The following is a 16,873-nucleotide window of genomic DNA, read 5'->3' as shown; positions in this document are numbered from 1 at the left end:
CTACTTGATGATAACTCCTTCTATCCTTCAGTGTCCCCTTACCGCACAACACTCCCGTTTCATCACTATGTACTGTAGTTCAAACATATTTATTTGTACCCCTTCGTCCCCTTCCCCCAAATGTTATTTATCTTTGATTAGCTCTCCCGTTATCTTACATGTAACACGATTAATCGTAATTGTGAAATGACTTAGTTGTCTTTTACACAAAGTGTATTTCGTAAGATAAACATGAGAGCATCCAATTATTATAAGAAATTAGAATTTTTTTTAGTTTTGGTAGCTCAAAAGTAGAATTTTGGTTTGGTGAAGCTGGTTTGAGATCAGTCGTCTGCTTTTCTCTCATCATTGAATCATTTTAGTCACTACTGGCTTGCCTTCGGACTTGCACCATAACAGTACTTCAATGCCTTTAGATCAACACATGGTTCAGTAGTCTACGAGAGACAATTAAGGTTTACAAAAGATTCATTAAATTTAACATAAGGTATAAAAACTGTAAATATAAATAATAATATTGTACTTAATGGAAATAAATTCTGAACAAACCATATGTCCGAGCACTGATATCAGCTGATCGTAGAGAGGTTCTATAGCTTGAGAAGGAGCAGCTTGTAAGATAGAAGCCAAACACTGAGTGATAGGGAAGTGGTTGCTAGATTGACTCCGTTTGTACATGTTCAACAACACTGTTATTGTCTTGGTCGCGTACTCCGGTTGTTTGTCTTCACACACCAGGGGAAACATCGGTCCGACAGCAATAATCACATTCTCTGTGATCTGAAATTTGAAATACTACATTAAAACATAAATAAAAAAGTTTGTATCTTGAGATAAATCTGGTATTTTATAACTAAAAATAAAACTAACTAATTGATACCATTTTACAGTCTGCTTAAAAATCCATATGTATATATATATATAGCACAATGACACTCTGGCCCAATAAAATAGTATAGTTGTGAGTAAGAGATTGTGCGTAGCATGTACTATGATAGAAAGATGACGTTTTAGAACTGTTTAAGAGACAACAGTTTTGTTTTACCAAAACCCGGAAACTTATATTTTTTTACCTTGCGCAATTGCTTTTTATTTTTGTTCACCATTACACTTTAAACATAAAACACACTCCTGAATCAATTGGTCAGCTGGAATGCTCCTTGTTAATTTAGTTTTTAGCTCATACGGTAGACAAAATCTTAACAGACCACGAATCAACCACCACTTGAATTAAAAGTCTCTGCCCAAGCGAAAATTGAGGTTGATTTATCCACAGACAAAAACTGGTTGTACAACCAGTGTAGGTTACACCAACGATCACATAAGACCAATGGATGGGGGACAGTGGCCAGTAAAGCAAGGATTTTTCACAAATCCATCATAATAAAATTAAATTCCACTGAAACTTAAATAATAAAAGCTGAAATGAGTTATAAAGATAACGCAAGTTTCCATACCGAGCCATGGCTCTGTCCCCCTGTACTTATTTATTAACAAAGAACATTCCTCTAATTCTCACCTTAGACTCTTTGGCCTGTAACCATGATGTCAGCAGTATCTCATAGGCCGCAGTGATCCCGTCAGTGAATGCTTCTCTTGTGACACTTGGAACTATGTCTCCTAATTGTCCATCCTCTTTAAGTTTCTCAGTGCTCAAGTACTCTAACACTGCCTCACTGAACCTTCCAAGAGCTGGGGACATTTAAAACATTAGAAATATGTGGGATTTACAAAAAAATATATTTTTAAAAATATTTCTTTCAAAATTTATGTTTCTGGCCCCTGCACTATATTGTTAAGACAATAATAGGGTTTTTCATACCTCCGCCAAATAGTCTAACGATTAATATAGCTCATCAGCTTACAAAGTTGCAAGCTTTAAAAATGTTGTCTTCGCAACGAAACATGTAAGCTGAGCAATATTACTCGTTGGACTATTTGACGGAGGTATGTAAAAACCTATTGTTGTCTTATATTTCTTTTGTTATATAGTTATTGATTGATATTTTTAAGGAGGAAAGTGCTCTATGAAAGAGAGGTATATTTTCTTGTCTGAGAGAATTAATCTTCTTTATACCCTTATACATATTAAATAGAGAAATCATTGTTTTTATCTAATCATTCTAGTTTGATTAAGTTTCAAGTGGAAGTATATTTTAACCAAGAAGATATTTACCAAAATACCGAAAAATAAGTTGTTTCGTTACGGTTTCAAATTGGATCTAGCAGTCATTAATCAACAGGCTTTGAATAACTAGTCTAGCTAAACACCTGCGTAGACAGTAAAAAATCGTTCATTATACCCATTCACAACTCAACCTTCAGTTATCTTTGCCTTAAAATACACACCTTGGTGTAGCAATCCAAGCTAACTAAAAACCCTTTCATTTAACGTCAAGACCCTGCAAGAGAACTCATATATTTTGTCAAGTTGGTAATTGTCGTTTCAGTAAAAGCAGTTCAGGTGTTTACGTACCAAAAGAGAAGACTTGTCTGATGGGGTCGTTGCGGATGGTTGGCAGCAGTGGGAGCATGAGGTCAAGGACTGACTTGATGAAGGGCACAAACTCAGGGATATTTGCTGAGGCGAGGTTGGCCATCGTGTGCATTACTGTGTAGTGTGGCACAGTGTTGGCCTCTAGCTTTTGAATCAGCCCTGAAATAACCTGACCACAAAACACTTCAGATTAGTGTTTTATGAGGATTCGTGTAGTTAAGAATTACAAATTTATTAGTTTTTTTTAGCTTCTACCGATTTTCTATTATAACAGTTTTGACAAGATAATGGGAGAAAGTATGTGTCAGTTTGCTGATACCATTAATTATTTTATACTTTGCTTCAGACATGATGCTTCTTAGTTAGACTGACTCAAATGACAGTTTAAGTTACATCTCTACAGCCTTACCTGGCATCAGTTACTTTCTAAACACTAAACAGTATAGATTAAAAAAAAAGCCAAATGGCTGATTGGGAGATTTTTTACCAAGGGGTAGACTTCAGCTAATTTACCTGAGAATGTTACGTTTGAGTTCAGGGGGTACAAACACAATTAAAGGTCACACAGGTTTACCACCTTTAACTTATTGTGTATCTCTAAGCTCCTGGAATCCGGTATTTAATTTGTTCAGGTAAGCTTTCTGAACAGTTTGTAGTATAATATTTCCCGACTCAAACAATACATTTTGTAGCTTTGCACATTCAAAGGGCATTTCAAGATCAACTTTTTTGTCTATAACACTATCAAAGTTAATGATACTAATTAAAAACTTTAAAGTTGGACAGATTATGTTCTCAATACAAACCAGCCACATCTGGCAGCTAAATATTGTTTTGATTACATTCCGAATATTGGAGTTTGGGTGAATAGGCAATACTTAAAAAACTAGCGGACATGAAGATCACAACAATTGTATTGTTAATCTGATTTTGTAAGGGCTACAAAGAATGGAACTACCAAGAACTGTAATACAAAAACCACATGAGCTTAAATATTGGTCTAGTACAAAAATCTACCGTCCTCTAAAAATGATCCCTTTGAAGATGTTTGTTCTACAACACTTACATCGGAACAATGCTTCTGTCCCAAGGACACTAGCATGTTGGACACGGGGAACTGTATGTTGGGAAGATACTCAGAACATTTGGTCATCTCGTCTACACAATAAGTCACCAGCTGTTTCACCGTTAGCTCGTCAATATCGTCAGTCTGTTCGTCACAAATCCGCTCCATAGTTGTCAAGATGGTGGCCAAGTGAACGGAGTTCAGCTGGAAGAAGAGCGTTGTGTTAAAGCAATTTATATCCCTGGTGGGTTAGCTGGTGAAATGTGTTATGTACCGGTAAATCCCCATTAATAAAGAGTTGGCTTAATCTAGACAGCAACAAGACAACAGTTTGTGACAGTTTATGAGAATTTTTACAGCTAATTAAAAATGTGCCACTATGAAATAGAGTTTTGTTGTGTAAATATGTTGTAATTGTATTTCAAACAATTTAAGCTTATTTTCTGTGTAGGTGATGATTTATAGTTTACTCCAAAATCTATATATATTTTTATGAAAGAAATATCAATCTTATTGTAGGCCCTAGAGCAAAGGCAAAGAATCACGTTTTCACATGCTAAGGTTTTTTAGGTAAAAAAATAAATAAAAACAAACAAAACTCTTAGCTTGTATTACAAGTTTTTGTTAATTGAGTATTCTGTAGTTTTTACTAGGGATGGACGGGTCCCGAAATTTCGGGAATTTATCGGGAAAAAAATATTCCCGATTATCGGGACGGGATTACATTTGACTCGGGAATTTTTCGGGACGGGATTTGGTCCGATCGTCGGCGATTTTTCCGCTTCGCGAGTGCTGATAACGCCATTATTGCGAGCGATAGGTCCGTGAACGCAGGGGACGAAGTCATTTCGACGATTACGCCGTGACCGCGGAGTCATAACGACGATCGCGCCGTGGCCGCGATTATTGGACCGACGATCGCACCGTGACCGCGAGTCATAACGACGATCGGGCTGTGACCGCGAGTCATGACGACGATCGCGCCGTGACCGTGAGTCGTACAGACGATCACCCCGTGACCCGCGAGTCACAAGTTTCTATAGGTACCTGTAAATTGTTACCCATTTTTTTGTTTTTATAGATCAGTGCCACAAATGGTAAAAATTGATTTTGTATGTCTTTTTTGGTAACTGCAATACAGTACTTTCTTTTTATGCACAGAAAAAAATCCCGTCTCGTCCCGTCCCGAAAATCGGGAAGGAAATAAAAATCCCGTCCCGAACTAAAAATTCAATCCCGTCCATCCCTAGTTTTTACATAAAATATTTAAAGTGTTGAGAAACATATCATTTACAGACCTGTGTCCATAAATTTTTAGTTTTTATGAACTTTCTTAAAACTACACATTGTTTTACAACTTGAGTCAGTATTATATAACCTAAAATTGTAAGGAAAAATACAAAATATAATGCAGGTATATTAGGAAGTACATACAACATACCAATTGTGTTTGATAAGATATTTAATTACCATTCAACTTAAGTCATTAAATTATGACTCAGTCAACAATAGATAACCTATTGATTGTGCAGTTTAGATAAAGCTTAGTAGTTGATACTGAGCTGTAATATTGTCTGGTGTTTTATACAGTATTCTCTGGATGAAAACATTCTCTTTCCTATTATTATTATGGACCAAATTTTATCTTGATTTACGTAGTGACGATTATATAATTGGTTTTTTATAAATTATTATTTACTATTAAAGAGAAAATTAAATTTTGCAGGAAAAACTCCTAAAATAACCCCAATGGGCTAATTGCCCACTGAAATGTCGTGATCATTTCATGTTTATTATTTTAATTACATTTAATCTATCTTCTAAATAAAAAAAGCATTACTACACACCAAAACAATTGCAGGGTATAAAACAACAGGCCTAGAAAGTTACTCGCAACTTTGTAAAAATTACTAAGCTTAAGCTATTGTACTTAATTATTTGAACATCAAACCTCTTTGTACAAGGTAAACTATAGAAAACATGTGAAAACTAAAAAGAAATTGTTTATTCTTAATCAGCGTTTTCATAATTTTTATATTTTTTTTAACTCGCATCCACCTTGCATTTATTGCAACTTATGTATTAGAAAACCTTAATAGCTATTATGACTAGGCCCTATAATTGTTTTCATTATACAAAGTGGAGGATGCCTTCCAGCACAAGTAGGCTACATAATTGTAAATTTTACTTCCTCTATTACACTAGCACTAAACTGTAAGAAAAAGTATTTCTAGTTCTAAACAACTAGTTGTTCTAATTTCTCAAATCTGCAACTGTTCACAGTTTGTTTTAAATGTATGTTGCTATATTATTTAGAAAAGGTTCTATTGTTTTGTAGCAAGAAGAATTAACAGTTGTCAGAGAGGTATGTTGAAATTTTTTACAATTTCTAACATTTTCATTTTTCTTAACAACACTTGGAAAATGTTTAATCTTTTCCCACAACCCACTAGTCAGTCTCAACTCATACCTAGGAAAGGAAACTGTATAACTAGAGTTTACTCATAATCAATAGCAGTAAAATTTCACAATAAGAACATATGAGCGTTTCAGAATCTAAAAATAAGTTTATTGACAAATAATTTTACCTTTGGGTTCTTCTGACGGTAGGCGACTGCACTTTGAAGTACGTGAACTGCGTACTTCTTGGCGAGTCTGCGTAGTGACGAAGACACAGAGTCTCGCACACTTTCATCTTTGTCTCCGGCTGCGTCTAAGAGAGTGTTGATTGTCACTGAAACAGTAAAAAATGTTTTTCAACTATTCAACTACACCAAATTTGTTGACATGAGTCTCTTGTCACTTAAAACAAAGGTGATTGGTCTTCCGCCTGAAAAGGGTTCTAGGTAAAGAGCTTTCTAGTACCGAAGGTTGTATTGAGAAGGAAAGCCGACAGGCTAGAAAGGATTTTTTTTAAAGGAATATAGTTCAGCTCTGAGCTTACCTAAGAAAATTAGTGTCCAGAGGCTAGATACACAATAGATAGAGTAATGTAATATTTTATGTTATTTTATTGTGTATATTTATTAGCCCCCACACTCTCATTTTTTCAGTTAACCTAGCTGAACTCTATTCCTTTTCAAAAATTGCTTCCTAGTACCTAGTCATTGGTGGTGGGCCCACTATTTTATGTAATTCATACTTCAATAGACTAATTGATTACATGTCCTATTACCAATGTTTGTGACATGCTATTTTTTATTCAAATGTTGAACCGGAGCTAAGTTACTAAAACCCTGTTGTTTGTTGCTTAAAGTTGCTGTACCAATATGTTTCAAAAGCAGATTTACATTTTAAAAGAAAAATTACCAACATTTTTATTTTATTTTAATAAAAACACAGTCGAGTAAACAACTATTTTTGCTACACTACTGTGAAATGACCTGTTTTCGTTGCATGTTTATCACCTGTGAAAATTTATCATTACATTGTTTACTACGGCAAAAGGATGTTTACTATGCAATAGTTATTTGTGTAACTAGTGGGCAAAGTGGCACTTTGCTGCACACAAGAGAAATGTTAATGATGGAATGATCTCGAGTGCAGCAAAGGCCTTTTACACTCGTGTTACACATTATATTTTTCCTACAGTCACTATAAAGCATATAAATAATTAGTCTTTCAAACACTATACAACACGTTTTTAGGTTCAGCTGGCAACACAAATAGGTGCCCTAGAGAAAGTAGTACCCGGTCCGTATCACTCCGCTATTTTTCCTCGGCAAGAAATGTGCTCCGCGTTTTGAGAATATAGTTCCGTATGTTTTTGTAATTTGAAGTGGTTTAAATGGTTTGAAGTGGTTGAAGTGGATTTCTAAAAAAATGCTTTAAAGGTATTTTCTTGTTTATTAAGATCGTAGGAATGTTTTAAAAACGTTTAAAAGAAAACTCCAGAAAGTTCAGAAATACCGAAACTATAAACACAAAATGACAGGTTAAATCGTAGTTATAATAGTCCATTCAGCTGCTCATAGTATTATTATCTTTAAGTGTTGCCAACCTATTTCCAAGCGTACACGGATTACGTGCATAATAGAACCACACCGTTTTGTGTTGTTTCGTTGGAATCCTGATGTGCGGCAAAGTATAAACCGTACGGCAAAGTATAAATATGCAGCAATTAGCAGCTTTCTGTACTATAAACAGTACAAGGAAGCCAACTTTGTCGGGTGACTGTAGGAAAAAGTAATTTTTACTATTTTTTATATTTTGCCGACGTAAAGTAGCAAATATTTGTTATTTTGTTATTTATTTATCAACTGTTTTAATTTTCAACAACTAAAGTAAATATTAACTTTTGATTGAAGGCATAACCTAATAATTCAATGAGTTTTGAAGAAAATAATTAATTTTTTGTAGTGTAGCGAAAAGTAACGTTCAAAACACAAGTAAAAGTAAGTCTATACACATTCTCGACCATTTAAAGTGTTCGATAAATCTCGCACTTCAAACATGGTCTCAAATATGTAATGACTCACTTTCTATTTTTTTAATGAAGTATACTATTTAAATTACCATAATGCACGAAGAAAATGCCTTACAAATATAAAAATTCTTTAATTGTAGGCTACAATATATTAGTGTGCTTACTTAATTACTAACTTTTTAAGAGTATTTTTTTTATTGAGAAAAGTTTAGTTTGTGTATGCAGGTTAAGTGTTTGAAAGGGACATGTTACATGGCACTTAACTTTGACTGTTAAAATAAAGGATTTTAATTTCATACATTCATTTAACATGTGAACCAAACATTTACAGTATACAGTACTTAGATTTAGAATTAACTCAAAAAATAAATGTATTTTGTAATAAAACAAACAATTATTTTATCTTGTTAACATTTGTTGGAATTTATATTAGTAAGCAACAAAACTCTTCTGGTGAATTTTTAACTAGGTTATTCCCTAAAAGTAAAATTTACTTATTTCCAATGATTCACTTAATACTCACATTCAAGTTGTGGTACGATTATGACTCGATTTGACATAAGAGTAACTAAATAATTTAAATGGCTGAGCATTTTGATTTTGTATAAATGGAATTTTCAATGAGAAATCACATCTTCACTAGCAAAACCTTCTGTTATCTAACAGTAGCAGCAGGCCAAGCGTTATCTTCAGTTTGCAATCAATGCCTCATCGGCCTTACTACCTTCTACATGCTGTCACAGGCAGGCTTGCTGCAATTGTTTTGATTTCTAGCACAAAGGTTTCTTTGAACAAGTACTGAGCGTATTTGTAATAACTGATATAAGAAACACTCATTCTCATGTGAGTATGAGTGTATCAAATAAAGTGTAAACAATTACAATCTTTGAGTAACAAGTAAAGCTATTACAAAAAATAAGTTTTAAACAATAACACAAAAGCAAAGGTAAACTAAAACTAGTACGACAGTAAAACATCCCAGCTGTAGCACACCTGCAGACTAAGCAAATTTCTATTTGGCTGATTGGATTTTGACCAAAATATTTCCTTAAAAAGTCAGATTTATCCCTTTTTCAAATATCATTAGGTTTATCAAGTAATTATGTTTACTGCTATTGGAAAGGAAAGTGTGTTTTTTATGTTAATAGTTTTGTGTGTAGTAAATCAAACTGAAAAATTGGATTTTATCAAAATGTATCCATAAACAAGCAAAATACCAGTACATCAATTTACTTACTCTCAGAAAATGGTTTTGAGGGGAACTTTTTGGTGTTTTTCGATCAAAAGTTAATAGTAGAGGGTCAAGTAAATAAATTTGCTGAATGTGATCAAATTATATCCATAAACAAGCAAACTACAAGAGTTGTATTTCTCTCTATAAGTAAAAAATGAGAATTTTAAATTAACAGTTTTATTGAAATTTTCTCCGTAACCTTTAATTGTACAACAATGCTTTGATGTACAAAATAGTTTTTTTTCAGCTCTACACGATGGCGTTACGGGTAATGAAAATTGGGCATTTTCATATTGTTTTAAAGATATAAATTGGAAAAAACCAATTTTTGAAAATTTTTAAAATCTTTTAACACCATGTTTCTATATCCCGATGAGATTGGAAACATAGTGTTAGCCAATAAAAATAAATTTCCGATGACTGAGCTGTAATGACTGAATCGTTACTTTTTAAAAATGACTCGATAACAACCGCTCGTAGCTCAGGGGACCACTGCTCTATGACTACAAAAATGGCTTTGTGTAAAGCCCCGCGCGCACTGCGCCGTCACGGCCGGCACGGCCGTCACGGCCGGCCTTTTCCAAAAGTCGTTCCCATGTAATGTAATGGAGGTGCGCGCACTAGGACGGCACGGCCGTCACGGACGCCACCGCCGCCACCGCCGTCTGTCAGAAAGTTCGGAGGAGCGAATCTCAGGACAATTCCGCGGCGTCCGTGACGTCCGTGCTGTCCCAGTGCGCGCACCCCACGGCACGGACGTCACAGAAAGACGTCTAGAAAGGCTCTCCTCTAGGTATCGAAGTAGACATTCGAACTTTTCATGGGGCATCCTAAAGTACTGGAAAAATTTGTCATCGTCCTCTACAAAATCGGGGAATAATGTGTGAAATTCACCAAAACCTAGTCGTTTTCTATTTATATTATGTATCCAAAATCTCGCTTTCCTCTTCCTCTTCCTCTCCTCTTCCTCTTCTCCTACAATTAATCCAACTACCACCACGTCTTCTTCAATATCCATAGCTCCCAGACTCTCACTGCTCACAGCAAAACAACTCAACTGCAAAATACATCAGTCCAAAATGCTGTGACGGCCGTGACGGCCGGCCGTGCCGTCGCAGTGCGCGCACCACCCCTGAAAAAGGCGGTGACGGCCGTGACGGCCGTGACGGCGCAGTGCGCGCGTACCTTAGGTTATCCAACGAGCATACTCCCACCACCCTCAGATGACCTGTTGCTGAACAGTGCACGCTACAGAAAATAGATCGTTTTTTTCCGCACTCTGTATATATATATATACTAGCTGTGTACCCGTTCTACGGACGGGATCTTTTAGTCAGTTGAAACCTTCTTATAATCATAGGCCTATTAGCAGTTGGTTTGCATATTTAGTGTGAATTTTTACAGATGTAGGCAAACTTTGTATACAGCACTCTTTCAAGGTCTTTTTCCCAGTTATCAAAACTCTAGTTGAATTTGTTACCACACACACAGCATCTCCGGTTAACAACCTGAATGATGCCTAGAAATTTAATTTAATTTACAGTTACAGTACATATTATTGCACTTATGATTTATCAAATCCGTTATGGGGGGCACAACATTTTTAATCTCACTTGGTTTTGGATTTTCTTACCAAACTTGATCGGAAATGGTTGCAGTATTTGTAAACAACATTTAATATAAACATATCCAGTGACAGCTAACAAAAATAATCTTTATCCAAACAGCTGTTTGTCATTACATAAGTGTCGTATTCTCCGAACAGATTATTAGTATTTCATAAATTACGTATAAGGAAACATTTTGAGAAAACTTGAAAAAAATCGATCAAAATTGGGTTTTTGAATGTACGTTATTTTATTTCAAAAGTAGTGAGTCCATATTTTAATGGCTAAAGACACTCTTGCAAATCCAGTGAATACACAAAGACTATTTTGAATCCTGATCGATGCTTTTGTTTTTCAGGAGAAGGCCGCGTAAAATGCCCTCTGGGCCATGACAGACAGACAGATATTGAGATAAGACTTGTTTCGGCTTCTTTAATGTATGTAACGTAAAAATAACCAAAAAATATATAATTATGAGCAATGTACAGATCAACATTAATAGGGCACAAGGACATCCCTGACTATCGCCGGTTTAAATTTACAAAATGCATGCTTTCACACGGACAGTTGTATGTTGCGTGCTCACGTGATGGTGCGCCTGACGCCTAAAAACTGATATATTTATACACCTAATGAAAAAACTATAAACATTGTTTATCCACTGGCATTAAAGTAAAATAAAATATTCTACTTTTTTTCTTAGTATATTTTTTTATTATTTATCGTAAACAACAAATTACCATTTTAAATAATTGCAGCAATGCAGGCAGGGTAACACTAGTATCTCAACAAAGTACTGGTACAGAAAGTACCGATATTTCTAAATGGAATCCCATTTTAATTAACTGGGTTGAAAAACATTACCTATTGGTACTAATTTGATCAAATTTGAAAGTTGAAGCTTTTTTACTGACTGGTTCAGGATGAGATAGATAGGTACTCAAAAATACCTATATATATGTCTCTGTTTTTATGCAAAGTCTACTAGTTTACCTGCTTATGCGAGATAATTATAACTTCCAGTCTTCAAATTTGTATTTTTGTGTTACAGAATAAGTGTTTACAGATAAATTTAAAAGTTACAACAAAACATATAAATTATTATAGACCCCACTACAAGCAAAACAAGGTTTTTTTTCAAAATTTGCTAAAGTATTAATCATAAAAAAATTTTAAAATGTGTTTGAATCTGAAACCTCACTACCTAAAAGTACCGTTTCACTAAAAACAAATTCAAACAATGAGCGGATTTTTGTGTCAAGGATTTTAACTGTCAAAACTTAGCTTGGATCAATACAACTGATCTCTTAAAAAGAAAAACAGCTGTGGGATCTATCCTATGCACATAAAATCAGCAGATGTGCCTGATACTGTAATTGTCTGAATGTAAACCCCTTATTAGCAACATTTAGGCTAGGCCCCTACCTTAGTAAAACAATGTCAAGGGCACAAAAGAAAGAGATGTAATACCTATTTAAAAATTGACACTCACTAGGCATTTTTGTGAGTAAGGAATATTATTAGGTGACAGTTATGATAACTGTTTTGTAATTCACCACATGTGCCACGTATGTTTAAACAACTGCTTTTGCCATTTGAGAAAGCTTTGCTAGTGTGATTAAACGCCCAAGCTACCTTTGCTTCAAGCTGAGCGTTTTACAAGTTGTTGCTTGATAATGTAACCAGAGACTGTTCCCATACCTTTTAAAAGATTTAACGTCCTTTGCAATCGTGTGATTATTTAGAGGACACAGATAATTAGTTACCTAAATTCCCAAACATTTTCTTCAAACTCACTTGCTAAAAAGGTACCAGTAAAATTAAATTAAATTTTCAAAATATCTTTTAATTTAAAAGCAGGTTTCTGAGGTGTTATCATGTGACCTTGTACAGACATAGAATAGATAAGAGAATGGTGACTCAGTTATGGTTATTGAATGAGAAAAATGTGCCCTATAAACAGGGTGTTTTGTAACTCTCTCCCGAAAATCCGTGGGCATGTTCCTTAGGCCAAAACAAACAAAAAATAAAAACTTTAACCGTGCAAATGGAAAGATTGTTTGCTGCGGCGGGTATATTGTCCCACATCATTTGCCCTCAAATCAAACCAAAATATAATTCTTGAACAAACCAAAATATAATTCTTGTCCAAGGTCCAATCTAATCCAAGTGCTCCACATAAATTATTGTTTCCTCCATATCGAAAACAACAAACACTAAATACTAATTTGAAATAACAACTTCGCCAATATTTCTGAATTTTAAATTTTTATGAGGCCTTTCGCCAGCTATGCTGGCATCATCAGACACACTGCCCTAATATTGAAATTTCATTTTGATTTTCTTTGAGGCACCTTAAATGCAATTTTAAATTTAGAAGGGCCGTGCAATATCAGAACCTAAACAATATATAAAAGTGATGGCCAAGTTAACTCCTGGGGCTCCATTCGCTAATAGAGCCCAGATGTTTATTTTCTTTTTTTGGGCTAAAGATTAAAGAAAATGTCAGTTAGGTGTCTTGCTTGTGATTCAATAGTGTAGGACTAGATGATAGTGTGTAGTCGATCCTTTCCTATTATTTTTTAAATGTTGAGATCAAACATTTTAATTTTCGTCTAAAACACCTTAAAAAATTACTAACCTAATTGTTTACTTTGAAAACCTAAATGATGGGATTTACTGAATTTGTGTAAGTAAGATCTGTAAATTATTTTTGCAACTAGGGCCTATTTATATGTTGTGGTTGACATTTTACCAGAAGTTTTGCGTACGGTGCTTGGTGATAATCTACAAAGCCAACCCATCTCCAAGGTCAATTTCACAAAATTTGGACGACGGCTAGCAGTGCCGTGTCCAATGAATGACCTTGTATCAAATTTTGTTTTAAATTTTAGTGTGGCTGGCTTTAAACTTAGTTATTACATTTAGTTGTTCTCTAAATGTTTTGAATATTTTTGTTGTGTCAATATCTTGGTTGTCTATTGGGTATAAACTCTCTTCAATTTTAGGTGGAATTCAAGGACAGAACATTGCATTAACTTGAATTTGAATTGTAGAACTTTTCATTAACAGGCTAACTTCGGCCTAAATAGAGTAGCCTAGGCCTAATTTTTATGGGTGTTGATATTTTCTTCATTTATTTGTAGGCATATGGATTTAATTATCATTAATATCATCAATAAAAACAATTTTTGAAAAAATTAAGTAGGTAATTTAGGTTACTGATTCCGATTCTGGTATTTTTATAAGATCATTCAATCGGATTAGGTGTCCTTTGTACAGACCAGCAACACAACCTACCACACATCTTTGTTTAACAAGCATCAAGGCTTGTCGTGTAATGGGGGGAGGGAGGCTGACAACATTTTTGCCCAGCACACCAATAAGTCGCATGACAACCTTGAAAGTATGGGTGAGTAAAGGAAAAAGTCCCTACTTTATGTGTATTTTAAGCAATAAAGGACTCATGAAACTACTGAGGGTCACTGGGTATTATGTGTCGGTAAAATAATAGTTCTAGGTCTACCTTAGTAAATGGTTCTTGAGCAAGAAACTTCTCAGAAAAATGGGAAAGCTTTGTAGCTTTGATTGCAGCATCTCTGGTTTCAGCTGACTCAATTGGCATGCAAATAAAGGAGGGGCTATATGTAAAGAAGTTTATAGGAGAGGCTTGTCTGTGGATAAACAGAAGTAGAGTTCTGAGTGGAAGTTGTTTTATGCACTGATACAATAGACATCAAAACAATCATATTCCTACCCTTCCTATTTACCCATCCTATCTTTTTATTAAGTTATGCGAGTCCAGCATATTGTGATTTTATATTTTTATCTGGTTTGTGTGTATAAACGTATGAGATTTATGGAAAGAAAACCCATTTTTTATTTAATGTACATTATAGTATTAAGGTTAGTCATAAAAATATTATACTGCAACTTACCCACTAGTTGGGGGTCAATATACGGTAAAACAATAACCATTTTGGCAAATAATTTAAAAAATATTAACACCTTAAAATAATACTGATTATGTATACGTTTACATAATTAAGTTTTAAAATGTTCCTACACTGAACACAAAGTCATTGCCTTGTGACATAACTTTGACAGTTAAGTTAGTGTTGTATTGTATTGTATCATCACAACAACAGAACAGACAACAGACAACTCAACTCAACTACCAATTACACACAATAATTGAACTGAGAACGAGAACATATGTTAGTTACTATAACAAATTCATGAAAATAAACATAGAGGACGGACTATTTTTTTTTTAAATAGGGAGGCATTGGTTAAATTATTGACTAGAGAACTGCGTTATAATGTACGTGGGGTCCTAGAGCCACGAATAGCCGTGGAAAATAATCTGTATTATTCTGTAGTCTGTGTTGTTGACTTGTTTGTTATGTTTGTTTCGTTCTGTCTGCTCAGTCACGGCCGCCTTTAACTACAGGCCGCGGCCTGGCCGAATTAGCAACGTCACAAGTTGTGTTGTTTAGTGACAGACATCCCATAAGATAACTTGGCAGACAGGTGACGTCAGCTCATTTATTCTCACTTTATTGATTCAAATTTAAATTTATAAACATAAATTTATTAAAATATTGAAAATAAAACATACAGAATCGATAACCGAACAATATGAATTAAAAATCTATCTGTACATTTTAAGCGGAGTCAATATTGTCATAGTCCAGTAACCAATCTTTCGTAAATACACAAATACCATGTGCTGCTTCCAAACAAAACAGCTGTTACAACACCACTTCTGACGTTGCCACTTCGAAGGCCGCGGCCTGGAGTTAAAGGCGGCCGTGACTTGCAACGTTGCTACTTCGAAGGCCGCGACCTGGAACCAGAGTGGTACCAGTTTTTAAAAAGGGATCTCATGATAACTTGTCTAGTTATAGACCTATAGCTATAATTCCCATTCTGGCAAAGGTGTTTGAGGCTGTTATGCTGGAACAACTGTATGAGTACTTTGAAGTGCATCACCTGCTTGTGCCTGGGCAGTACGGCTTTAGGAAGGGCAGATCCACTGTTTCGGCAGTGGACTCCCTTCTTCAGGTAGTGCTTGATTGCTTTGAAACCAAACAAAACACTTCTGTCTTGCTCTGTGATCTTTCACGAGCTTTTGACTGTGTCTCTCACCAAATTCTTCTTATGAAACTTGAAAGATATGGCCTGCAGAGTGGTGCACTCGACGTACTCAGATCTTACCTTAGCAATAGACAGCAGATAGTATGTTGGAATGGTAGAAATTCCACCCCTTTGGCAGTAAATCATGGTGTCCCTCAGGGCTCCATATTGGGCCCTTTCTTGTTTTTGGTGGCCATTAATGACCTCTACTATGAAGTGTCAGGTAACGTTATTATTTATGCAGATGACACTACCTTGTTTGCCAAAGATCCTGACTTGAAGCTCTCAAAAACCAAAGTTGAGGGTTTTCTTTCTACTGCTACTGCCTGGTTCAATGTTAACAAACTGATCCTCAATGAATCCAAGACTCAGGCAATCCCCTTTAGCTTGGGAAAGTCTGCTGAGTGCACTGACCATGTAAAGCTGCTGGGCTTTACTCTGGACCCTCACCTTGACTGGGGAGATCATATTGAGTCGCTGTGCTGTAGGCTTAACAGGGTTATATTTTTATTGAGAAGACTGAGTTTTTACCTGCCAAAAGATTTTATTCGTGTTGCTTACTTTGCTTTTTTTCACTCTATTATTGTCTACGGAACGAGACTCTGGGGTCACTCGCCTAAAGTCAACAAAATTCTGGTTCTGCAAAAGAAAGCGATGAGGGTACTTAGTGGAGCCCAGGATCTCGCGCACTCCAAACCACTGTTTCTCCAAAACAAAGTCATGACTGTATATAATGTATATATTTTTCAATGTCTCCTAGAAATTAAGTCCAATGAAATATACCTACCTAGAAATCAGCATGTACATAGCCATAACACTAGAAATAGGTTTGATATTTTCACTGTAAGGCACAGACTGAGTAAATCAATTAATTGTTTTCCTGTTACAGGTTGCAAGTATTTTA

The 16,873-nt window shown here is 35.2% G+C and overlaps 1 protein-coding gene across 1 annotated transcript in view; it reads right to left on the bottom strand.

The window, feature by feature from the left end:
* The window catches only part of LOC129000578 (maestro heat-like repeat-containing protein family member 1), a 45,270-nt gene extending 36,632 nt beyond the window's left edge, over positions 1–8,638 (bottom strand). The window contains exons 1-6 of the mRNA XM_054427539.1: positions 8,513–8,638; positions 6,152–6,297; positions 3,564–3,767; positions 2,477–2,666; positions 1,520–1,692; positions 550–780 (exon numbers count right to left, since the gene is read on the bottom strand). Coding sequence (XP_054283514.1) covers positions 550–780; positions 1,520–1,692; positions 2,477–2,666; positions 3,564–3,767; positions 6,152–6,297; positions 8,513–8,582 — 1,014 coding nt within the window. The 5' untranslated portion in view covers positions 8,583–8,638. The remainder of the gene's footprint in view (positions 1–549; positions 781–1,519; positions 1,693–2,476; positions 2,667–3,563; positions 3,768–6,151; positions 6,298–8,512) is intronic.
* Positions 8,639–16,873: the final 8,235 nt, after the last annotated feature.

The sequence above is a fragment of the Macrosteles quadrilineatus genome, unplaced genomic scaffold, assembly GCF_028750875.1.
Source record: "Macrosteles quadrilineatus isolate MER2022 unplaced genomic scaffold, UCM_ALF_1.0 Scaffold_8__2_contigs__length_117827958, whole genome shotgun sequence".
Lineage (NCBI taxonomy): Eukaryota > Metazoa > Arthropoda > Insecta > Hemiptera > Cicadellidae > Macrosteles > Macrosteles quadrilineatus.
This window is presented reverse-complemented; position numbering and strand designations above follow the sequence as displayed.